Genomic DNA, 24,169 nt, shown 5'->3' on the forward strand with positions numbered 1-24,169 from the left:
ACTTGGAGAAGAAAAGAGAGGGAAAAATTGCTGGCAGTTTGAGAAGTGAATTTGTAACGAGCTCTGCCATCACCCTTTGGAACTCACACCGACAGAAAGGTTTGGGGAACCAGCGCAGGACAGGACTGGTGTCCTGCCCCACCAGGGCACGGGCAGAGGCTGTGCCATCCATCACAGCACAGCCAAAATGCTCCCAAGAGGGTGATGAGGCCAAAGCAGGAGCCAGGCAAGCAGGATCTGTTCAGAAAGGAGGAAGGGAATGCCCTCAGCAGCATCTGCTCCAGAGGGACAAGAATGTGGCGATTCATGGCCAGCACAAGCCGGCTTTGTCCTGGATCACCTCAGGCTCACCCTTCCTCAAGCCACAGCCTGGGAATGCCATCTGGCTGTGCAGGCCCAGCCCCAGGACCTCAGTTAATCCTTTGAAGGCTGCAGATCCATCAGAATGCCGCCCCCTGACCCCTTCTTTTGGGACAGCATGCACTCCCTGCTCTCCAGTGCAGTCTCCCAGGAAAACGATCGATCCAGCGGGAGCCAGGCAGATGGTCTGTGGAAGATGTGCTGCTTGGTTGTCTGTCACAGCCCTCTGAGAGTCTATTTTCAAGACTGAGGGTGTTTTTTACCTGAGGACCAGGGAGGCTTCCTTAGAAACAGCATGGGCCTGTGTGTTGTTTAACCATCTCCGTTCCTGGGCTGGCCTGGGTGGAGACATAAAACTGGGATGTTCCCTCACCAAAAGAGACCAAGCTCCCCTTGGCAGAGAAAATGCTTGGGTATGGGGAAAAAATCATCCCTGTCCCTTAGCAATATAAAACCTAGGGAAGGGGAGAGCCATGGGACAGGCAACCCCGCTGACCATGTCCACATCCTAAAGCTCCCCAGCTCCCCAAATCAACTGGCCTGCTCTGCTCTGCTCTAGAGGTGGGTAGAGCTGAAGCAAGAGGGAAAGGCTCCCACAGCAGATAACTGCAGCTTTCTTACTATAGGTTGCATTTCTAGACTCCAAGAATAATTTGGAAAATACTTCTAAGATCACCAACCCCAAGTGTTCACCCAGGAAATGGGAATTTCTGCAGAGAAATAAGAGAAGGTGGCTGCATCTAGCTGCTCTGCCTCTCCCTGCTGCTAAAAGGCATCAGGGAGCTGCCTGACCTCAATATTTATAAATGGGATGAGCTGAGCAGAGCCCCAGGGCAGCTCCAATGATGGCACTTTGCTCCAGCCAGCTCCAGGTTCTGCTCCGGCACAGCCAGCAGCCTGGAAAAAATAAATCCCATCTGGGTTTTCCACCATCAGCAAAAAAAAACCCCTCTTAGAGCTCAGGGTGTGGAAAGGAGCGAAGACCTGGGGTAGCAGCAAGATGATTCCTGCAATTACATCCCTGGTTACCAACCAGAAACCAGAGCCCTCCTTGACACCAAGAACTCATGAAGTTTTCAGAGGTTGGTGCTCAGTGGAGAGGCTGCCAGGGAACCAACGGCTGGGTGGCCAAGGAAGCTCCCTGCACCCAGAGAAGTTGGGTCTTTCACCACAGTGGATCATTGAATCCAGCTCCTGGCACTCTCCCATCCTGCCACCACCTCAGCAGAAGGAAGAACACTATTATTTATTTCTGGGGGGTTTTAACCCATAATCCTTGCAAACCCTTGGCAGCCTCTGTCAGAAAGGGCTGTCCCTGCACAAGAGGCTGTTTCAGACACAGATGACTAAGGAGCAGCAGAGGGGTGATGGCTCTCAGGCTGGGGATCAGGCAGCACACAGCATTTGTCTCCACACAGCCAGACAGGAAGGGTGAGGACTCGGGTTAGTCACTGGAGTTCTTTGGAGCAAGGCACCCCTCCCTGCTCAAGGAAAGCACAATCTCACTCCCAGGGGTAAATCTGTAGAAACACACGAAGCTTTCTGAGGATAGCAGGGTTTTTTGGACCTGTCCATCTACCTATTACCCTATTTGGGCTGACATCTGGGGACTGGTGGAAAAGATGGATACACAAAGCCACTCCCACCCAAACCCCTCTGCTCACAGCATCCCACAGGCACCCAGTCTGAGGTAAAATCCAGCACACTCAAAGGGGTTTATTCAATCACTGTTTTAATGGGACTTGAACAGACAACACCGTTTCCATAGCAAAGGATCATCAGCCCCACCTTGTACAAAAACAGAGTTTAAAAACATAAAAGGAACACAACCTTAAAAAAATCCCAAAAATGGGTATTTATTTTTTAAAAAAATTATACAAAAACACCTCTGCCTCCTCACACTTTTCCTGCCTCCTGGAACTTCTTAAACAGGGGTTCATCAGCCCGCAGGGGGAAGGTCAGAGCCCGTTTCTGGTAGTACATGGAGTCCATGGCCAGGTTGTCAATGACATCAGCCAGGAGATGGGCTCTCTCCACAGAGCTGCCTGGTGCATCATAGCCCAGGGCAGTGAAATGCACGTGCAGGTGGTAGTAGGAGGGCTGGTAGTGCAGGTAGATCCGCAGCTGGGAGCCGGGCACACCAAAGCGCTTCCCTATGGCCTCCTGCAGAGGGGAAACAGAGCTCAGCACTGGCAAAACCTTGGAATGGATGGGGGAGAGCATCCCTGGATGGCAGGAAAGGTGTAGAGAAAGGTAAAAGGGAGTTCAGCTTCCTCACAGCAAGGGAAAAGAGGAAGTTGGGAAGGACAGAACTCTTCCCCACCTTCCATTTCAGCCTCTGCAGGCACAGAGCAAGGCCTCCGGCTGCCCCACTTTTATCTCTCCATGATGGGATGTGCTATCCACCCCTATCATTTTCCCTTTCACCCTTATCACTCCAACTCATTGGAAAAGTGACAGGGATCCGTTACCAGCCAGTGTAATTAAAGCTATGAACAGCAACAGCAAACTCCGGCACGCCGGCTCCGCTCGCTGCAATCCCCTGACTAATCTCTTAATTAATCTCCCACCTTCCCTAGTGCAATTACTTTCCAAATTCTAACACAGTGAAAGAAAGAGAAGCTACTGCACATCCATCTCCCAAACACACCCTGTGGAAAAACACATCAGCCAGTGAGAACAGGCAAGGGATTGGGATGGGGTTGTTAATATGAAGAGCTCACTGCTAACAGGAAGTATAGAGCATTCCTACAGCACCTGGATGTGGCATGATCTGGGGAAGGTGCTGATGGAGAGCAGGAGCCAGGCTGTCCAGGCAGAGAGGGCAACACAGCCCTGTTTCATGAGTCATTATCTCCTGAGGAGCAGTCCCCAGGCAGATGCTGTGCCAGAAAACCCAGGGCGTGCCTCTGCAGAGGCAGCCAAGCTCTCCCTGGCCAGGGCAGCAGCGTGGGACCAGGCTCACACTCACCTTCCCTTCCTGCAGGACGTTCCTCAGCAGCGGGAGGTGCTCGGCCGTGAGCTCCCTCAGGGATTTGATCTCCCGGCGGTGCACGAGGGCGATCAGGTACAGGTCATCCAGCTGCAGGTGGGCATGGGGGGGACACACAAACAGCACATGGAAAAAATAAATCCCATCTGGCTCAGGCCCCATCTTTGGGCCTGACACACCATTCACAGCTTCCCAGGCTGTTATATAGGGATTCTGGTGCCATACGGGGACATTTGTGCTGCACAGGAATACTTGTGCCACACAGGGACATTTGTGCCATGCAGGGATATTTGTGTTACACAGAGTTATTTGTGTCATACAGGGTTATTTGCATTACACAGGGATATTTGTGCCACACAGGGATTCTTGTGTCATACACAGATATTTTGGTACACAGGGATATTTGTGTTATAAAGGGATTCTTGTGTCATACCAGGATACTGGTCTTCAACAACCACAGGGGGCTGAATGTCCCAGTATGGGATGAGCTCACCCACAATCCCACTACACCTTAAAGCATCATTTCTGGGTTTTGTCCAGAAATGACCAGAAGAGAACAGCCTCATCCCAACCCATAAACAGTGGGATCACAAGTACTTTCTCAGCATTAGAGGCAGATGGAGTGACCAACCCTCTTGTACTGTGATCATTGCACTCAGTGCTGCCCTTCCCACCTTCACATCTTCCTGAGCACCTCAAAAATGCTTTCTCTGTGTGACTGGAGGCTGGAGACCAAGTGCAGGAACCCACCCAGACATGTAGGGTCACTAAGCCCCTGCCAGCACCCCCATGCACAGCCCACAGCATTCTCAGTGACAGCTGAGATGAGCATTTACAGTGAACCACTGTGGAAAGCCATGAGCCTACTGGGGAGAAGACAACAGTGATGCTCTGGAGAGATGCACCTTAGGCTCCAGGCATTCCTCACACCTCAGGGTGAGCAAAGAAGCTTCCCCCATGGTGCTCTGCAGCACTATGTTAATTTGTCCCAGTTCTGTCCTCCCTGTTGGCCTTCCCTACCCCTTTTACCCTTATATGTTCATGTCCTGGTGAGTTCTCCCTTCCCCATTACCCCATTGGTTTGTGTAACCCTGTCCATATACCCTGGCATTCCCTGTGTACCACCCCTGAGCCCTCAGACCCTGAGGCTCTCCTCTGCCCCCTCTTTCCCTGGATTTATACCCTGGACCCTCCTTTGTCTTTGTCCCCTGACACCTCCAGCATGTTGGAGCTCCATGCCTGGACCCTCCCGTGCCTTCCCAGCTGTGCTGCTGTGTCTGTGCTGGTGCTCTTGTTGCTCCTGCCCATTGGTCTCAGGGAAGGTTGTGTCCATCAGCACCACCATGGACTGCAACAAACTAAAGTGGCTAAAACTTAAACTGAAACCTTTCCCAGTGATAAGTGATAAGCTCACTACTTTTCCACTGTGCAAACAGCTGGCCACTTTTGAATCACATCAGGTCTATAAATAACAGTTTTCAAGGCCTAATTGGTCACTGTGCAAACCCAGGGCAGATAAAATATGTCCCTTGAGCAGCTCTCAGACAAACCTCTGGAATCCCCTGAAGCACTCAGCACATTCTATGTTTAACACAACACAAAGTTGTGGATCATTACACTTTAAAAAACATTAAAATCCCAGTCTCCTCCAGCTCAGTTAGTGGCTTGATAATATAAACACTGGACAGTAAAGGGTTTGGATATTCAAGATCCAGCAGATCACTTCAGGGCTGTGAGAAACCCAATGCAGCTCTTTGGAAATAGATGCTGGTCTCAGAGGATGCTCTCAGAACCCTTCACAAAGCTCTTGAAGCACAGAGCTGTTCCTGCACCAGCCAGCACAGCCATGCTCAGGGTTCTATTTGATTCCCATGCACAGCTCCAGAAAAAGACAGTGTATCAGCTTGTGCTCTTTGGCTCCAGGCTGGCTGATGAGAGGAAAAGCAAACAGCTCTTCTCCTTAGAACAACATCTGCATGTTGCTGTTTGAAACAAATAAGCCTGTTGCTAAAAAGGCCTGGAATGATGTCATGCCAGGCATCGCTTCAGGCAACGCCTCAGGGCTCCTGCAGATTTGAAACCACCTCAAAAGTTGTGAAAGAAAAAAAAAAAAAAAAAAAAAGAGAAAAAAAAAGGCCCAAAAAACCAGTTCAAACCATTATCAAGGTTGGGTAGCAGCACCTAGAAGGCTGAGACCAGCAGATTTCACAGTGCTAAAGGGAATTTCCCCCCCATCCAGTAGTCTGAAATAACTGTAGGTGAATTCATAGTTCACCTGTGGGATCTGTGGGCCAGGGACTAAAGGAGTGAGGCCACACTGCTCAAAGGACTTCTGAGGGAGAGTCCTGCTGGGAGCTGCATCTCACCATCTCACCTCCCTGATTTCATTCAGCAGCCTTGCCTGTCAGGTGGGATGTGGCACAAGGAACCTGTGCTCCCTGGCAGCCCCGGGGCTGTCAGGATCAGCTCTGGCTCAGTGCCACCCACAGCCAAGAAGAAATTCCTTGGCTCAAAGGCAACCTGGATGCTGTCTGCCTGCCTGGGAAGGAGATCAGCAGTGCAAAGGGCCCAGATAGCTCCAGGGATGACTGGGGTGCAGACAGCAGCCCAGCAGTTGTGGAGAAGTCCAGAAGATCCTGTTCAGCACTCCAAGAGGCAACAGGAACATGGGGAAACCTCTCCTAAGGACAAATCCTACCACTGAGGCACTCCCTGACCACAGCAGCTGGGAGATGTGGATGCAGCAGGTCTTTAGAGAAAACCAAACACAAATTTTAGCCCATCTATGATTTAGCCCAATCGTGATGTGAGTTGCAAAGCCTGGTTGCAGCACACAATGATATCCACCAAAGCTTTGCTCACAGCAAGGAAAGGGACAATAGGCTGCATGTTTTTAAATATTGCTCCACTGGGAGGGCACTGAACAGGGCACATCCTACAAGCTGGACATGCATCCCCTGTGCTGCAAAACCTCATCAGGAAGAAGGGTGTGCCTCTGGTGACCAAGTGGAAATTCGAGCTTAGCTTTCCCATCAGCTCGTGACAGGGGATTTCTGGAGTAAGTGATGTGCAAGGAATTCACAGGGAGCAGACACTGCCCTGCAGGGACTCCCCGAGACAGCTCAGCTCTGCACCACAAACAGCTGCTCCCTGCACAGACACACAGGATGGAGCTGCCCACCAGCAGCCTTCTGTTCCCATTTTCTTGAGTTTTAATTTCCATTTCTAAGTCTTAATCATTCAGCAACTCTCCCCACATGCCCCCTGCAGAAGCATATGAGGATCAGAAACATGATGGGAACTTTTTTTGATGCCACTAACTTCAAGGGAGGGGTGTGTGTATGGAGTTTCACCTCCCCAAATTTAAAGCACAAAAGGGAGCCAGAACCCAAGAAATAATTCTCAATTTAGGATTACAGTCTGGTCTTAGAAATCACTTTCACCAAGTGGCCACTCCCACAAGGGGTAAAGCAGCTGCTCATCAGCCAAGAACCATCTGTTTTAACACTGTGGAGGAGAGTTAATTGCAGCAACCAAAGGACAACACCAGGCAGCTGCCTGGTTTGCACCTCAAGTCAAGGTTTGCAAAAAAACCAAAAAAAACCAAAAAAAAAACCAAAACCAAAAACCAGACAAGTTCAGCAGAAGAAATACACAGGGTTTTGGTTTGAACACATCCTGACAACATTTGGGTTGATATGGACAAGAGAAAGTAAATCTAATAAATACATCTCAGCAGGAGAGAACAGCCTGGGTCTGCAGCATTCCTAATCAGCTTGGGCTAAAAGGCCCTGGCAACGTCATCACTACCAACAGTGTGCACAGAAACCTACTCAGACTCTCTCAGGGTGCTCTTAGTAGCCTGAAAGTGGACATTTCCTCTGGATTACCTTCAGACAGGCAGCATTAGAGAAGCAAACCAACCTGGTTTTGATTCCACTTTAAATCTGGAACCAGAACAAAGCCATTGGAAGGATCTGGGTTTTCATGGACGATTCGATCAGCCTCAGCTTTCTTCTCCAGGATATTATACACCCACTGAAAGAGAAATATGTGATTTAGAAGTCAGCAGAGAATTAAAAAAACAACACCTCAGGTGCATTTAGCCCTACACATGGATTATTGCACATTCTCTGCAACTAGAATTTATAAAAAACCTGCCAATTTTATTTTAAATGACCAAATAATTTGTAATTAATTAGCCATAAAACACTTCATCAACCAATAAACTCCAGAATATTATGAGCACTTCAGTAAAAAGCAGTGGAACCCAGCTCTTGTGGGGCTCAGCACACACCTCTTGCAGCACCATGGGGCTGTTTACATCTTTTTTACCCCCCAAGCTGCAGCAAACTCTTTACAATCAGGTCTGGGAAGGGAACTTGGCTGATTTTGTTCCCTATTCAAAGAGGAAGGAGCAGAGTTGGATGTGGCTCTGTGCTGGCAGCTCTCTGCAGGGATACCAAAGGCCTGTGTTTTTTTGGGCAATGCATGTCTCTTGGCTCACTGGCTGATTAGAAAACAGCTCACCACTCTTCTTCTTCCATACTTAAGGTTCCAGCCTCCAGCCTGCCTGTAATCCCTGCTCTGGTTATCCCCCCGTGCTCCTCCTGCAAGGCAAAGCACCATTCAGAGAAGAGTTATGGAAATGGAAGACACCAGGGATAAGTGACAGAGTAAGACCAGAGAAAAGCATCTTTGCTCTCCCTGGCTCCCAGCCTCAGCTCCAGCATCCTTCTTTACACTTCCAAAATGCATGTTATGCTCTAGCTTAAGCCTAGCTTAAGTACTGGACTGGCAAGGGAGTCCTCAGCCAGGTCCCTGGAAGGTGGTAACACAAGGCAGCAGGAAATTGCTAAAGTTTGGAAGCTGAAAATGTTGTTTGGAAACATCATTTTCCTCACCAAATATAGGTCTGAAATATTCTGGCTGCCCCAGGTGGGTAGGGAAGGTGCAGCCAGTTTCACAAGTACACCAAATGAGCTGGGCTGGATTTCCCCCCAGACACTTTGGGGGAAATCCATCAAGAGTTTCATTAATCTAATAAACATTTAGGATTGCTGTGAACTGACCTGAATACATCTGGAGGCAAAAAACTACTTCTCGTACCTTGATCTGGGATTTTTGACTTAAATTGTTATCTTTTCTCCTTAGCATCATCTTAGAGATTAGATTCTTCAAGTGATTCTCAAAATCACAGCACAAACTCACTCTGTTCCATAACCCTGGGAGGGAAGTTCAGAGGGAAGCTCAGCAGAAAATTGACATTTGCCTTTTGTTGGGATTTTTAAGCCTGCTCTGATCACAAGTGCCAAGCTATCAGTGCCCTAAATAAGTTCACTGATCAGATGAGCTGAATTTTAAACCCAAGGCTGCCTCGTGATGGGCAGGTCCTTGGCTGACTGCTCCTGCTGCTCCCAGCACAAGCAGAACACATGTCCAGGGACTGGCACCACAATGAAACCATTATCCTGAAAGCATCCACACTTTGTCTCTTCCAGCAGGAAACACAGACGCCTCTGTAGTCCCCTGGTATTTGTCACCCCTCACATTTCCTCTTCCACTTGGCAAAGCCAGTTGGATAAAGACAAGGAACAGCATTATTAAATCCCAGAGGTCAAGGACTGACCATGATTTCTCAGCAGATGCTCCTGATGGTCACCAGGAACATGTTTCCATGTACTGAAACCAGCCACAAGCATTTGGGGCAAGAGGCAGAGTGAGAGCTCAAGTAATTCCTGAAGGCAGCTGCTACACCAGGAAACATAAGAAATTTGGGATCAAAAGCACCAAGAAAATATTCCATGAAGGCTGTGGCCTGACAGAAACACACACTTGCCTTTCTCCAGCTAATAAATGCTGCAGTTTAAGGCAGCAGGAAAGATGGGGGAAGGCAGGGGGGAGCATCCAAGGCTCCTGGTTAGTTTGGGGGAGTTATTTTTAATGGAGAGCCTCAGCAGCCCCAGGATTTGGTTTATTCCCCCTTCTGCAAAGGCTGGCATGAATTGATCCCTACAGACTTGTATTCCTTTGGTCACTAAAGGAGAAAGACAGGGAGGTGAACAGGGAGTCTAAAAGGATAAAGCCAAGGAAAAAGCTGGGGCTGCCTGGGGCAAGTAGCACACTAAAAGTAACAGTTTCACCACATGGAATAAGAACTGAGGGGCTAAATGGCAGGAGGAGTGAGTTGTGATGCAGAAATCCAAGCACATTCTGTGCCTTTCCAGTTCCACAACAACCCAGAGACTCCTAGGAAGCCCAGTGAACAGCACCAATGCCCAGGAAACCAACCTTGGAATGGAGAAACAAACCTCAGTTTCTCCAGAAACCTTGGGAAAGGTAACCTGAAGTCCAGCTCTAAGGCAAATGTTTTTCTGCAAAGATGGAAAAGGATGTCCCAGCCACCCAAATAAGAGGGGACAGCACCACAGACACAGACTCCCTGTTGGTTGTGTTGGGGACACCAACACAACCAACAGGGAGATGGGGCAGAACACTCTCAGCTCTCCAGCATGGGCTTCAGAGAAACCTTCTGACAGCAGCATTTTGACAGAGGAGACCAAAGCCATCCGTGTCTGCAGGAGAGGGCGTGGTAGCTGTACCTGGATGCTGAAGCTCTGGGACTGGATGAAGGGCAGGGTTATGTTCCTGTAATCCTCCCAGGTCTCCCGGATGAGGTGCACTTCCTGACGGAGATATTTCTGGATGTGTTTCTCTGTGGCAGGGTACACCACCGTGGCTTTGATCTCTAGGAACAAACACAGTGACTGAGTTACCAACCATGCTGCTTCCTTCAGTCCCCAACAAACCTGTTTTCCCTTCCAAAAATGCCACACTAAGACATTTTGAAGAGAGGGTGAAGGAGAATGGACATGGAAAGCAAACAAGTGCTTTAACCTCCTGCACTGCTGCTGCTTTTCTGGAGGAAGAAAAAGCCAAGGGCACAGCCAGGGCCTGTCTTTCCAGTTCAGGTGGAGGAGTTGGCTGTCTGAGTTTTTCCACACTCGCTCTTTCATGCCTATTAGCAACACTGGGGCAGAGGTGGGGCTCCCAGGGCAGCCCACCTTATGTGCAGTCAACAACCAGGACAGAAACACCACCCTGGGGACAGAGACACATCTTCTTCATACTTAAATTCAAAGCTCACAGGATGCACCCAGCAACTTCATCCAGCCACAAACCCAGATGAATTCCACGGAGTAGCTTCTTCCCAGAGCTCAGAGTGCTTGGCCTCAAGCCCCAAGTACAGGAGGCAAAGAAGTCAAGGGCACAGGGACAGATCCAGACCAAACAACGTGACCTGATAGGTCAACACAGCCCAGGATGAGCCAAGGGAAGAGGGGTGAGTGATGCTCTGCCCACAAAAATAATTTCAGTATTTACCCTGGCAAAAACAAAACATTTTCTGTTTGCCTCAGGATTGGAACTTTGCTGGGTAATTTCTGTGGCATTGAACAGGATGCAAGTGCTCACCTTGTCAACCTGGCAACTGTGATGTCAGCAGCAGCACATCCTACCCACAGGGCCAAAACACACGGAATACATCCGTCTTTGGCCAAGATTGGATGTGTGATAAGGAGCCTGCCACAGCTCCAAGGTGCTCCAAGGGCACAGGAGTGTCTCTGCCTTCCCAGCTGACAAAGCTGCTATAAACTTCAGTGCACGAAGGAGAAAAGCCCCATGAGCCTGAGCAAACCCCAGGCAGACCAGACTGAGGCACTGTGAACACTGCAGTCTGTGTCCAGAGTCTGCCCACACAGCAGGGCACCAAAGTTGTGCTTCATGCCTTAAGTACGTATACAGGCTAGCTAGACACTGAATATAAACACCTATTTGTTCCCAGAGCCAGGATTTAGGATGGTTTGAGTCTTTTTTAGTTTTCTGCTTTCTGTTTTTTTAAGGTCAGCACTGCACAATCTGAGAGACTCTGCCTTTTCATTCCATGCCAAACCCAGCTTAATGAAATCCACAGGAAAATGCTGGTAACATGAAATATGAAAATGCAAACCACAAGGGCAGTCTGGTCTGATTCCCACCATACACATGTTCAAACAAGGTTGTTTTCCAGGACTCAATTAGCACTTCTAGCAGGGTGATGTAATACCAAAGAAAAAAAGACAAGGCTGTAGCTCTCCTCACTTAAAAAGATCAGCAAAGCACTGGGGAGAAAACAAAAAAGGCAAAAGATAAAATACCACAGCCAGCCTCAGGCTGAAACTTTCACAATTTGATTTTATACCCCAAAAATAGAGCAAGAACTGCAGCAAAAGCCCCTCAGTGCTGGGTGGTGATAACCACAGTGCGTGGGGGTTCAGGAGACCCATAATGGCTTCCCTGGCACCTCCCCAACTGGGGGGTGGCTGCTCATGGTGAGGAGAGAGCTCAGGGTGCTTTAAATGAGAGATCATAGGACTCCTTAATGTGCAGCTGCAGCTGAGCAGATGTTTGGAAGAGAAGGCAGGGGAAAAGCTGTGGTTCACTTATGATTATTTCCCTTCTAAAGGTCTCATCAACCCCAAAATGCCCCAGCAATGCTAATTAGCATCAATCACTGCAGCCAGAGAGGCTGTTTGATACCTGCTCAGAGCCTGACAGTCCTTAGGAGCTGCACACAGGATGCCAAGTCACAGCTGAGCCTGGGCTCGGCTGCAGGAAACATCCACAGCGAGCCCAGGCTCGCCCCAAAACCTTTCCAGTGCTGGCACACGGCCACACTCCAAGTTTCCAAGTCTGCTCCTGGCAGGCTCCCTGTGCACCGGAGCAGCACGTACACCGTGGGGCACCCAAAGCCTGCCCCAGCCTGGAAATGGGGGTAGGGAACTGCTGGACACGTGATGTGGGTTCCTAAGCTGGCTGAAGCATCAGGGATTGTCTCTGCTCACATCTGACTCACATCAGCCAGCCTGTTCCTGAACGCCGGCCCGGGGCCACCACAGAGCAGCTGTGGTTTATTCTGGAAGACAGGACTGACCATCAACTAACTGGAGGTTATAAAAAGCCAGGAGGTTTAATTGAAGGAACCTGGATGAGCAGGAGGCAGAGAACAACTGCCCAGGCTGGTAACTCTGTGACAGGCATTTGAGGGAAATCACCACAGTGCTGGGAAACTGCCCAGGAGAAAAGGAGGCTCAGATTGACCAGGCACACACTTCTCCCCTCTCCTGCTAAAAACAAGAGAGGAAAACACAACCCAAGACAAAAGGAAAATCAGAACACCATTTGGGGAACTTAAGGGAAAAAGGGCTGGAGGCAGCTGCTGTCAGGAGAGGATGAAATATGAGCAGAGAGAGCTCGTGCAGGTAGGAAAGGGCACACCAAGCTCAGTAATGATGCCTCATCCCCTTCTGTGCCACACTGTCCCCAGGCCCTGCCAAAATCCCACTCCAGCTCAGCACATCAGTGAGGAGAGGCCTCACACTCTCTTCTCCCACCCCACTGCAGCATTAACACCTACTGCCAGCCTGTTTTAGACAGATGTAACCCTGCCAGGGAGCCAGGAGAAGCACACAGGGCAGGCACAACCTATTTCTCCTTTTGGGCAGGGGTGCATTTTTCTCTCCTTGCTAGCAGGAAGCAGAGCTTTCACTTATAAGCTCCCTAATCAACCTCACCATCAGATGCAGGAAGGTGCCAAGGCCAGGGAACAACAGGCAAGTCAACATTTGAGCTCTTGCAGGTTTTTTTTTCATGTTTCCTGCTGCACACAGCTCTGAGCAGTCTTCTCATCATCAAGTGAAAAGACAGCACCTTGGATGCAGCCATAAGTAAATATATAATGCCCTAAGTAAATATCTAACACATAACCTCCCCTTCTGCATGAACAGCCTCTGTTTGGTTTTATGGTCACAACTGCAGAGGAGTCACACAGGAACAGTGGATTCCAACCCAGCCCCAGCCAGGTGTGCCCATGGCTTTGTCCCAGACAGCTGGGGCACTCTTAAGTGAATGAATTAAAGCTGCAAAGGATAAAGCTTGCAAGAGCTCACAGTTTCCAAGGCCAGCACATGCCAGGGCAAGCCGAGCATGCTGCCAGGGACTCAGCTAAGGCTGCCTGGCCCCTGGGGCTCATGGCAGGAGGACTTGGGGTGCTCAGGGGACTTTAGCTGTAACAGGCACTGCAAAGAGGAAAGTTGCAGTTTACCACCCCTGCAAAACACAGAGCAAAGCACAGTGACACCCCCCACCATCCTCCAAACCACCCCACATCCTCCCACAGCTTCAGGCTTGAGCTTTTTATTTTAAGTGCAAATGCAAGAAGTTTCCTTGGCTGGGCACACCCCAGAGGCAGCCAAAGTATGGAGACTCAGGGAGAAGAACCAGCCTTCCCACTGCAGCTCCTGCAAGTTTCTCCAGCTCCTCACTACCCGAAACCAGACTTTTTGGGATGTGGATTACTTCCTGAATGACTGAAAACTTTCCTTCCACACTCTCCCATTTTTCCCACAATTTCTCCACCCCATGTTGGAGCAATGGAGCCACAGCTTCTCCCCTTGTGCTTGTTTTAAGATGTTATTATCTTAAGATAAAAAGATAAGAAGCTTCGGCGTGCAGCCAGGGAGCAAAGACTCCTTAGAGAACTGATAAGAGCCCTTGAATCACACCAGCACAGCTTTGGAAAAACACAGTCCCACAGCAGCCAGACACAAAGAGGCTGCTTTTTGCCACAAACATCAAGCTCTCCTTGGCAAATGGGTGTGAGGAATTAGATGTTATCAGGCAATATGCACATTGAACCATCTGGCTTTTACAATCCAGCCTTTGGTAGTGGAAAATTTTTCCCTTCCTGTGAAATCAGCCCTTGCTCTCCCTGCAGGGGAGAGCCAAGGCTGGGGGTTCCTCTCACATCTAGGCTTAAGCTACCTCTTAAATCACAGCAACATCCAGAAAGTGGCCTTTATTTTAATGCATCTTATTTTAGATGCACATGCCTGCCTTTGGTAGCAGCACAGTCACATCAGCTCTGATACACTACTCCCCACAAATTCAGTCCCCTCTCCTAACTCCACGGGTTTGGGTTGCCCTTCAGACAAACTCTGAACGTAACTGGCTTCTCTGCAAATGTTATTTCCCATTTTAGCCTTGACACATGCAGTAAAATCAATGAGATGAGCAAGACTCATCTGGTGCTGCCTTCACACCAGTGTGCTCCCAGACCTAAAAATCTCATCAGAGTGAAATGTCCCTTCTGAGGTCAGAGGGGAGTCATTTGCTCAAGTAACATGCTTTGGCCTCCCTTTCCTTGTGTCACCATCCAAACAAGTCATCACTGCTTGGGGTCTGTGCTGGTTTGACTGCACAGAGGGAGCAGCACCCAACTCTCTTCACAGAATGACCAGGTTGGAAGAAACCTTCAAGCTCATCGAGTCCAACCCAGCCCCAACATCTCAACTAAACCCTGGCACCCAGTGCCACATCCAGGCTTGTTTTAAACACATGCAGGAATGGTGACTCCCCCACCTCCCTGGGCAGCCATTCCAGAACTTTATCACTCTTTCTGTAAAAAACGTTTTCCTGATATCCAACCTGAATTTCCATTGGTGCAGCTCGAGGCTGTGTGCTCTGGTTCTGTCAGTGCTGCCTGGAGAAAGAGACCAACCCCCCAACTACAACCACCTTTCAGGAAGGAAAGGAGGCCTATCTCTCTTGTAGAGAGTGATGGGGGCACCCCTGAGTCTCCTTTTGTCCAGGCTGAGCACCCCCAGCTCCCTCAGGGGTTCCTCACAGGGTTTGTGTTCCCAGCCCCTCTCCAGCCTCGTTGCCCCCTCTGGATGCACTCCAGCCCCTCCATGTCCTTCCTAAACTGAGGGCCCAGAACTGGACACAGCACTCAAGGTGAGGTGAGGCCTCACCAGTGCCAACTACAGAAGAAGAATGACCTCCCTGCTCCTGCTGGCCAACATGGAGGTGGGGAAAGAGTGAAGGAAGTCTCCAGCTGAATGAAGAGCTCCAGGTGCCTGGGAGCACAGAGACAGCACTGAGAAACATGCTCTGGAGGCAGCTCCTCATGGCATCAGCACTCAGTCACCACTTCCTCTGCCTTGAGGTTATCTTACCTCAGAAGCAAGAGGCTGAGTGTGGCAGGGTTCAGTTGCCCAGGGTGCTGTGAGATCCCCCAGGTAAATTCCTTCATCGCACAACATAGGACTGTTCCATGAAACTGCTTAATGCCAAAGGCTGGCCTTTTCTACAAAATATTTTACTGTTATCTTCTAACCAAGTGTAAACTTGCGAGGACCACGAGATAAAACCCTGGAACTCTAACCCTGCAACTAAGGAGCCAACAGACCCTGAGCAAGGGCTCCCTGGGTCTCCACATTATCACTGGACATCCCAGGTCAGTCAAACCCTGACTGCAGCTTTACAGGCAATTCCTCATGTTTATGTTTTTAAGCCACATTCCTCATGTCAACTGTACACTATGTCCTTGGGCTGACTCAGCTCCAAAGGGTAAATTCCTTCTCCTCCTGACACACAGGAATGTTTGCCCAGTGCCAGCCCAGCTGTTCACCAGCAGCTCATGCAATGTGCCCACCAAACAGCTATTTGCTGCTAATTGCTTCAAAAGAAGCCTCCTTGCTCTCCACTCCAACTCAGGGAGCCTGGACAGCAGCTCCAGGGTCTACAGCCCCCTCCTGATCTCCTGCTTGGGGCTGCTCAGCATCCAGAACAACTTGAGGGGTGCCAAGGACAGGGGTGGGAAGCAAAAATGCACCACTGGGTAATATTACAAATATTGCAAAAAATTACCTTTTAAAGACAGATTTAAAAGTCATTAAAAAGATAAAAGCTCAGCAGAAGAAAGCCAGAGGCTTCTTCCCTATTCAAACATGCAGGAGGGGTTTTGCACCTGGCATAAGCCTTAAACAAAACAAGGAATTCTGTTATCAGAGCAATGAGGAGCTCCACAGCCCTGCAGCCAAGTGCTGTGAGGAAGGCAAAGGCGGGCAGGGCTGAGCTGGAGGCAGCCCAGGGGATTTCAGTCTTGCAATGCCACCTCGTGGGAATCACTGCAACTCCTGCCGGGCTGGAACACAGCAAGCACCCAAGCAAGAGCTTTCCCAGCTAAAAAAGAAGAGATTTAACTCCTCTTCCAACAACACCCGTGGTGTTATGGTGTTTTCCTCAGACTCAAACTCACTGCAACAACAAAACCTTTGAGTCCTTCACAGGAGAAAAGGAGTTTTGCACAATTCAAACTGAAAAATCCAGACAGTGCTCCCTCCTACACCATGGGAACAGAGCTAAAACAAGAACATTTTTGGAAAGGTACAGCAAACATCCTGAATATTTAACTTGGCCTTGCAACAACATCTTACTTAAAGGACTCAGATTAATTTTGACAGTTAAACCTGTTTGGGTGTTATTGTTTACGAAAGCATTGGCTTTTATTACTGCACTTCTGGAATTTAAACATACATCAGCATTCAGATGGAACTAATTGTGGAAAGTGATTCAGCTCCGCTCACGTGACACCCCACCTGCAGGGCTGCCCCCAGTTCTGGGGTCCTCAGCACAGGAAGAACATGGAGCCACTGGGGCACGTCCAGAGGAGGCCATGGAGATGCTCTGGAACAGCTCTGCCCTGGAACAGGCTGGGAGAGCTGGGGGTGTTCAGCCTGGAGAGGAAAAAGCTCCAGGGAGAGCTCAGAGCCCCTGCCAGGGCCTAAAGGGGCTCCAGGAGAGCTGCAGAGGGACTGGGGACAAGGGATGGAGGGACAGGACACAGGGAATGACTCCCAGTGCCAGAGGGCAGGGCTGGATGGGATATTGGGAATTGGGAATTGTTCCCTGTGAGGGTGGGCAGGCCCTGGCACAGGGTGCCCAGAGCAGCTGGGGCTGCCCCTGGATCCCTGGCAGTGCCCAAAGCCAGGCTGGGCAGGGCTTGGAGCAGCCTGGGACAGGGGAAGGAGTCCCTGCCATGGCAGAGAGTTGGAACAAGACAAGCTTTAAGGTCCCTTCCAACCCAAAACAGTCTGGAATTCTGTGATTAAACTGAAGTGCCCAAAGACCAGCCCAGCCTTTCAGTGGCAGCTGGAAATCATCAGCACTTCAGGACATCTTCCCACTGGGACAGAGTCCCCTCCACAGGGTGAGAGCCTTGCACTGCAGCTCCCCAACCTGCTCATCAGTCTTTGTCATACTTGGTTATCAGCAGAGTTTTATAACACACAGATGTGTGAAGTCTTAAGGGGGATGGGGGGGGGGTCATCTGCCCCAGCACTCAAGGTTACCAGCCCTTAAATCCTGCCCCAAATACAAACTGCCTGTTCTTACCAGGAGACAAAAAAGCCCATGAGGTGCCACCATGGGATGAGAAGCAGCTGCATGTGCCCTGCAGACTGTTTCAAGAGAAACATTCTGGAAGGAGACAACTCTTTCTCACCCAAGTAAGAGCACTGAGAGCACTGACAATCACCCACACCCCTGAGCCTTTCTGCACCTTCCTGTACAAGGTCACCAAGTGATGGCCATTCAGTGCCTCATCAGCGGAGCCACCTCTCCATAGCATGGGAAAAAGGGGAAGAAACAGGGCAGCATTCAAAGCCTCAGGATTAGTCATTGCCTTTAGCCTGGCAACAATCCACTGACCTCCCCTGTTGCTTTGTTTTTTTTAAGATTTTCTAAGCCTTCTGATGTTTGCATTCTTGTAACAAACTTTCTCACACACTTTCTGTAAATAACTCATTGTTTTGCATTCTTTTATGGAGGAGGAGAAATTTGATGGACTGTTGGTTTGTCCAGTGTCATTGGAGAGGCGGCACTGTCACCCTCCAATCCACTGTCACTTTTAGAAAACTATAAATGTTGGAGTCAGAAAATGAACTTCCCTTTTTCTCTTCACCTTGAGAGCAGCAGTGTGTGTGCTTGTGTTCTTTCGTGTCCTATAGTGACACTTCCCACCTGGGCCAGGTGTGCTGCTGTCACCAAACCACAACCAGGGTGACACAGCCAGGCCCAGCAGTGGCACCTGCCCATCTCACTGCATCCTCCCCTCTGGAATGGGCAGGAACCATATCCTGGCATCCCAGCTGCCCTCCCAGATCCCTGGGCAGGGCTGAGGGCACTCACCACTCAGCTCTGGGGGAGGGCTCAGGTAGAAGGTGCAGTAAATGTCATTGTGCATCTGCAGCTCTGCGTGCATGGGCTTCTTCAGCAGGTCTGGGATCTTCTCCTCCTGGAAAGGAGTCTTTTCCAGGATGACTACAGCATCTGTGCCCTCTCCAGAGAGGCCAATCCTCTGGAATACAAATGGATAAAGTCATCAGCAACACAGATGCAGCACTGGGTGGACAGTCTGAGGTCAGGGATCATGGCAGACTCCTCGCAGCCCCCAGCCCTCATGCCCAAAACCCCCTGTAGGACAGACATCCATCCAAAAACAAACAGCACATTTGCCTGGAAGCACAGCAGGAATTTGCTCCCCCACAAGGGAACATAAGTGGTTTTTGGGGTAGCTGGGGATGTGGTCAATGACTCAGCCCATCTGCACCTCCCCGGATGCTCCCAGGTTTCCTGTTGACCCACAGCACCAATTTCATCTCTGACACTTCCCAGGAAGAGGGCAAAGGCAGGCCTGGGGATTTGCATCATTGTCAGGGAACAAGATCTGGGGCAGGGGGCCTTACTGCTGCCCTGCTCCAAGGAACCACAGCCCCTGATCCAGAGGCCTCAGCGCGCTGGTTTTGGGAGATGCTGGGAGTGGAACATCCTCCAGCCTCGCTCCTGTCTGTACAAAACCCAGGTGAGGACTCACCACACCACCTGGGGAGAGCCACAGGGCTCCCCTGGGGCTCCCAACCCTGTCATCGTGAGAAGGAAGATGTGTGCTGATGCCTTTACAAACAGTTTGATGGGTGTTAATGTCTTTGAAATGGGTCTTAATGTCTCTATTTACTTTGGGCAGTTTGGCTCCAAAAAGAGACAAGGGTCTGCACAAGCCTGAATTTCGGGGGAAAATGGCAGGTTTAAGGGTGGATATGGGGTAAGGGGTTTGGGAAGGCTGTACCTCCCTAGTAGCTCAGCCCATCGGGAGTGGAAGAGGGAAACATGCGGCCGGGAGTTAGGATAAAAGGGAGGCTGCGCCCTCCAAAACCTCGAGAGAAAACCCTGCGGTCATGTGGCCCAGTGGGCTCCCTCCCTTGGAATAAAGCTGATGGACTCCTCTATCTCCTTCTAAACATAAACCTCTGAGCAGGTTTGTGCCCAGTTGCTACTGCAGGAACCCACTGACTCGAGACCAAAGCAGCAGCCTGGAACCTCCCTGTCCTCATCTCCTGCTTGGCTGAACATCTTCAGGAGACAGAGGCCGAGACAGCTGCATGGTAACCTCACCATGCACAACCCCAAGAATTACTGCACATTTTCCTGTAATGGCTGTACTATTTACAGTCCCAGAATCAGCACGCTGTGTGAAATACAAAGCTGAGTTTCGTGTCAGGTACATACAGGCAATGTGTGTATTTGTGATTGCGATATGTGTGGAGACCAACAATGGGATAGTTGCGAATTCTAATAATAACTGAGGAACGTAAAGCATGGAAGAAGGCCTTTGGAACCCATCTTTTGTTTGCAATTAACCTTGGTTGATTTAGGAGCATTGGAATTAAAGCGTTAAGAATGTTGCTTTTTGCGTGCAGTTAAGACAAAGAGCTCTGCAATAATAACCTTTTAAAGTATAATTTTAGAATATTGCTTCTGTCCTTGAAACTATAGCTTTGGAATATATATAAAGGAAATATGCTTATCTCACACCTTAATAAAGCAGAGAAAAACAGCCTGAGAAAGGAAGATGAACATCAACTCAAGGATTTATAGTTTTGACCAAGGGAAGCTGGACATCACTGTTATGAGATTTATAGTCCTTGTAATTAAAAGGTGGACCCACATCTGGGGAGCTGGACTTCACCAGACGGGATTCATCTTTCTTCTTTCGGAAACTAGACCACCACCATCTGGGGATACTCCTTTTGAGATACATCCTGAGAAAAACTAAATCACAATAGTGCATAGAATTGTGATGCAATAAAAAATTGGGAATAGAAACTGCTGATGAGGAAAAATTGGAATAGAAACTGCTGAGAAAGCTGATGAGTACCCCTATAAATACCTGTAACCCTCAACTATCGGTGTGCAGTTGGAGGGAAAACTGCCCCCACTGTACCCAGCACTGTATTGCTCATACTTGACCATATTAATTAATAAAATGATTGCTGCTTGAATATTGGCCTAGTCAAGCTTCTTATTTGTAACAGCTGCTTGCAATCCAGTGCCGCTTTACCTTCCAAGCACGAACAGCGTGCTGGAACCCAAAGGCACCAAATCATACTAACAAGAGGATTGCAACAAGGCCTCCAGCCGCCTCCCCGGCCGCCAGCTCCGCCTGGTTCGGGCCGGGCCAGGCTGGAAAAGCGGGCCTGGGCCGAGCCGGGCCAGGCTAGGCTGGAAAAGCGGGCCGGGGCCGAGCCGGGCCAGGCTAGGCTGGAAAAGCGGGCCGGGGCCGAGCCGGGCCAGGCTAGGCTGGAAAAGCGGGCCGGGGCCGAGCCGGGCCAGGCTAGGCTGGAAAAGCGGGCCGGGGCCGAGCCGGGCCAGGCTAGGCTGGAAAAGCGGGCCGGGGCCGAGCCGGGCCAGGCTAGGCTGGAAAAGCGGGCCGGGGCCGAGCCGGGCCAGGCTAGGCTGGAAAAGCGGGCCGGGGCCGAGCCGGGCCAGGCTAGGCTGGAAAAGCGGGCCGGGGCCGAGCCGGGCCGGGCTGGAAAAGCGGGCCGGGGCCGAGCCGGGCCGGGCTAGACTGGAAAAGCGGGCCGGGGCCGAAGCCGAAGCCGAGGCGGGCCGGGCTGCCCGGGGGCTCGCAGCACGCGCTGCCGGGGGCGGGGCCTGCCCGAGCGCGCCGCCGGGGGCGGGGCCGTGCCCTCAGCGGGAAAGATGGCGGCCGGCGCGACCGCCCCCCCACTCCCCGGTACCTCGGCGTGCAGGAACACGATCTTGTCCCGCGCCGACTCCCGAAGGACGCGCCGCACCCGCAAGTCCGAAAGCGTGAATGCGGCGGCGGCGCCGCCTTGAGTGGCGGCCCCGCCATTTTTCTCCTCCTCCCGCTTCCTCTTCGGCTGCGGGCCCTCCGCCATGGCTCGCGCCCGCCCCCGCACTGCGCACGAGCGGCGCCTCGGGGAGCGCTGAGCCATGGCGCCCCCTGGCGGCTCGGAGGTCGCGCACCCCCGCGGCTCCTCCTCCCACAAACGCCCGAACCGAAGATTGAGACAAAAATAAATACCCAACACCATCAAAATGTAAAACTTCTGCATTTTCGTAGTCGCAACGATTCCGTGCAGCGTCACTGCCTGCCTCATATCTTGTCCTGCCCACAGGCGCCCAGCAGGCGCCTTGTCAGCTTAGTAGGGGTTCCGGAGCCCTCAGGACAGAGAATGCCAGCGCAGTAAAGAGCTCTCATGACCCTGAGAACCACCCGATACCAGAGCTTAGTGTTTGTGTGATGGATGTCCCTGTTCCCGCTGAGGAGATTTTGGCCACCATGACGTGGTGGGCTCCAGTCTGCTGTCCCTCATGGATGTGGAGAACTCCCTATCTTTGGTCCCAGGTCTGGTCTGAGCAGCTCAGGTTTGACCTCAAGGTCCAATGGGACATGCCAACGTCCAGATCCAACGGCAACAGCTCCATGATGCCCATGGGAATGCATCTGTCTGCTCCCAGCACTACTCCATGCTTTTTGTGGAGCTCTTGCACAGTTCCTGGAGGTCTGCAGGGACAGCAGATGAGCTCCATTAGCAAACAATTATTCTAAAAATCAACTTTAAATAAACATATGGAATGTGGTCCATTCCCATAGTCCTCACCCCAACGCACTGACGTTTCACCAGCACCCCAGAGGATACTCACAGCGCATGACAGTGTCTCTGATCTGCCTGAAGCTCTTCTCCTTCAGCGCCATGTAGATGTAGTAGATGTTCCGCAGCTCCCTGGGATAGTCCTTGCGATCCACGTCCTTCAGCACTGGGATGGTTCGTCCGTTGGCCATGGGAGCCTCAGCCAAGGCCTGGTGCATCTGGTACCTGCACCAGGGGTCCTGCAGGAAGCCGGGGGTTATGAGCATGACCCAGCAGTGGCTGTTCTGCACGGCGTCACACAGCTCTGTCACCACCGCGCTCCCCGCCACCGCGTCCCGCAGCTGCAGGAAGCACCGGAAGCTCTCGGGCTGGCCCTCCAGGTAGGACACCAGCTCTGACACCAGCTCCACGTCCCCCTCGCTGTGGCAGATGCAGACGTCGTAGCTCTTGTCCCACCGGGGACTGTGCGAGGCGCTGATGTCCACTGCTGACACAGGAGACAGGGAGATGGAGCTGGTGGCCAGGCTCGTGCCAGGAGAAGAGCTGGAGCTCTTGGCAGAGGATGAGGAGGAGGAGGAAGGTGAGGATGAAGCAGAGTGGCTGGACTTGAGGCTTTCCACTGAGCTGGGCTTGGGTTTGTGCAGGAGCCTCCTAAACCAACCTGCAGAGTGAGGTCACAGTCAGTTTTGGGGGCTCAGCAGCCCCTGGACTTCCCAAGCACAGCATCATTCACTCTGCAGGATGCCCCCAGATGGAAAGGGGTGGGTAGGATCTCACCTTGACCCCAAAACCATCCTGGTCCCTGAAACTGAGCTGCCACCAACACCTGAATGCCGTGGCATCGTGAGGAGCAGCCCATGGGCACCCCGGTGTTCTGCTGGGGAAGGGATGCTGTGAGGGAGGGGACAGAGCCAGGTTTGCTCCCAGACTCACCAGCCATAGTGGGCAGCACACTGTTCAGCCACTGATTGCCAGCAGGACACCTCTCCTGAGAGCAGAAAAGAGGAATTAAAAACTGAGAGCAAGAACTGCTTCATGGCAGGTCTCAGCCCAATCTGTTCCAGCGATCTGCATCTCTGGGGTGCTCTTACAGCCCCAAAATCACCCCCAGCACATCTGCCTCCCCAAAATGTGCTAGGAAGGAACATTTACCTGTTACTGGCTCTCTCCACTGGAGATACACACCTGCAGCAAGCGAGGCCAAGAGAGAATGGGGAGGAGAAACCCTCATTCCCATCAGTGGGAAAAGGATCCTGTGGAGAGGAGAAGAGGAAATCAGCTGAGATCACCAGGGATGGACTGGGTGCTGGCAAACCAAAGGCAGTGTGTGTGATGCCCAGAGCTGTGCATCCTTGGTGCTGCCTGCCCTGGCATTCCTGTCTGTTCCCTGCCAGCTCACACCATCCTCAGCACTGTGCTCCCAGCATGGTTTAGGGAGCCCAGACACTCCCTGCAGACACCCAGGAACAGCAACATGGCAAACAGCTGCTGTTTTCCACTGCTGGCATCATCCCTTCCGAACTGAAACACCCCACGTCATGCTGAAGCCTTTCCCCTACTCCAAAAACAGCACAGGACAGCAGGAAATGCCCACAAAACCCCAGCACACCCACGGAAACCACAGTGCCCAAGAGTCACCACTCAGTGACAGCCAAAAGCTCAAGTGTGAGTGGAAAAATGAGCAGGGAGAGTGGGGGAAGTTGGAGGGATCTTACCTGGAATGCAGGAGTCCGGCACCGGAGCAGGGAAGGGGATGCATCAGCCCCTGGGTTTGGCAAAGAAAGATCTTCTGGGATTACCTGGGTGGGAAAGGACAGGTAGGATGTTCACTCTGCAGTCGGATGGGGTCTGCAGTGAATGGCGGGGCTGATCCATCCTTGCAGCTGCCACTTCCAGGAGCGGTTCCCAGTGAAGCCCCCCCAGGGTGGAAATGAGGGCAGGGGCACCCACCTGCCTCCCCAGGAACAGAGTGGAGGAGCTC

At 51.3% G+C, this 24,169-nt stretch overlaps 2 protein-coding genes across 3 annotated transcripts; both read right to left on the bottom strand.

Annotated features, from left to right (window-relative positions):
• Nucleotides 1-2,075: 2,075 nt before the first annotated feature.
• On the bottom strand, nucleotides 2,076-21,693 carry DCPS (decapping enzyme, scavenger). The gene is made up of 6 exons (XM_066564372.1): nucleotides 21,310-21,693; nucleotides 18,422-18,590; nucleotides 9,955-10,100; nucleotides 7,277-7,390; nucleotides 3,332-3,442; nucleotides 2,076-2,523 (listed from the first exon to the last, which is right to left on the bottom strand). The coding sequence occupies exons 1-6, from the start codon at nucleotides 21,691-21,693 to the stop codon at nucleotides 2,257-2,259; spliced, it is 1,191 nt and encodes a 396-aa protein (XP_066420469.1). The 3' UTR covers nucleotides 2,076-2,256.
• On the bottom strand, nucleotides 21,627-23,949 carry TIRAP (TIR domain containing adaptor protein). 2 transcript variants are annotated; one of them, XM_066564374.1, is made up of 5 exons: nucleotides 23,904-23,949; nucleotides 23,374-23,441; nucleotides 23,122-23,176; nucleotides 22,241-22,849; nucleotides 21,627-22,100 (listed from the first exon to the last, which is right to left on the bottom strand). In XM_066564374.1, the coding sequence occupies exons 3-5, from the start codon at nucleotides 23,126-23,128 to the stop codon at nucleotides 22,057-22,059; spliced, it is 660 nt and encodes a 219-aa protein (XP_066420471.1). In that variant the 5' UTR covers nucleotides 23,129-23,176; nucleotides 23,374-23,441; nucleotides 23,904-23,949; the 3' UTR covers nucleotides 21,627-22,056. The 2 variants fall into 2 exon arrangements, with proteins under 2 accessions (XP_066420471.1, XP_066420470.1); XM_066564373.1 differs by lacking the exon at nucleotides 23,904-23,949 and having other exon boundaries at nucleotides 23,341-23,395.
• Between the last annotated feature and the right edge of the window lie 220 nt (nucleotides 23,950-24,169).

Source organism: Molothrus aeneus, chromosome 22 (assembly GCF_037042795.1).
Source record: "Molothrus aeneus isolate 106 chromosome 22, BPBGC_Maene_1.0, whole genome shotgun sequence".
Lineage (NCBI taxonomy): Eukaryota > Metazoa > Chordata > Aves > Passeriformes > Icteridae > Molothrus > Molothrus aeneus.

Bases quoted from the DNA above. Each gene is read 5' to 3' on its own strand.
- TIRAP (XM_066564374.1), bottom strand. The intron at 22,101-22,240 runs GTGAGTATCCTC...CTGTCCCTGCAG, and splicing joins CAGAGACACTGTCATGCGCT to ACCTCCAGGAACTGTGCAAG.
- DCPS (XM_066564372.1), bottom strand. From the start codon at position 21,693: ATGAGGCAGGCAGTGACGCTGCACGGAATCGTTGCGACTACGAAAATG. The intron at 18,591-21,309 runs GTACCGGGGAGT...TTTGTATTCCAG, and splicing joins TCGTGTTCCTGCACGCCGAG to AGGATTGGCCTCTCTGGAGA. The intron at 3,443-7,276 runs GTTGGTTTGCTT...GCCCACCTGCAG, and splicing joins TAAAGTGGAATCAAAACCAG to CTGGATGACCTGTACCTGAT.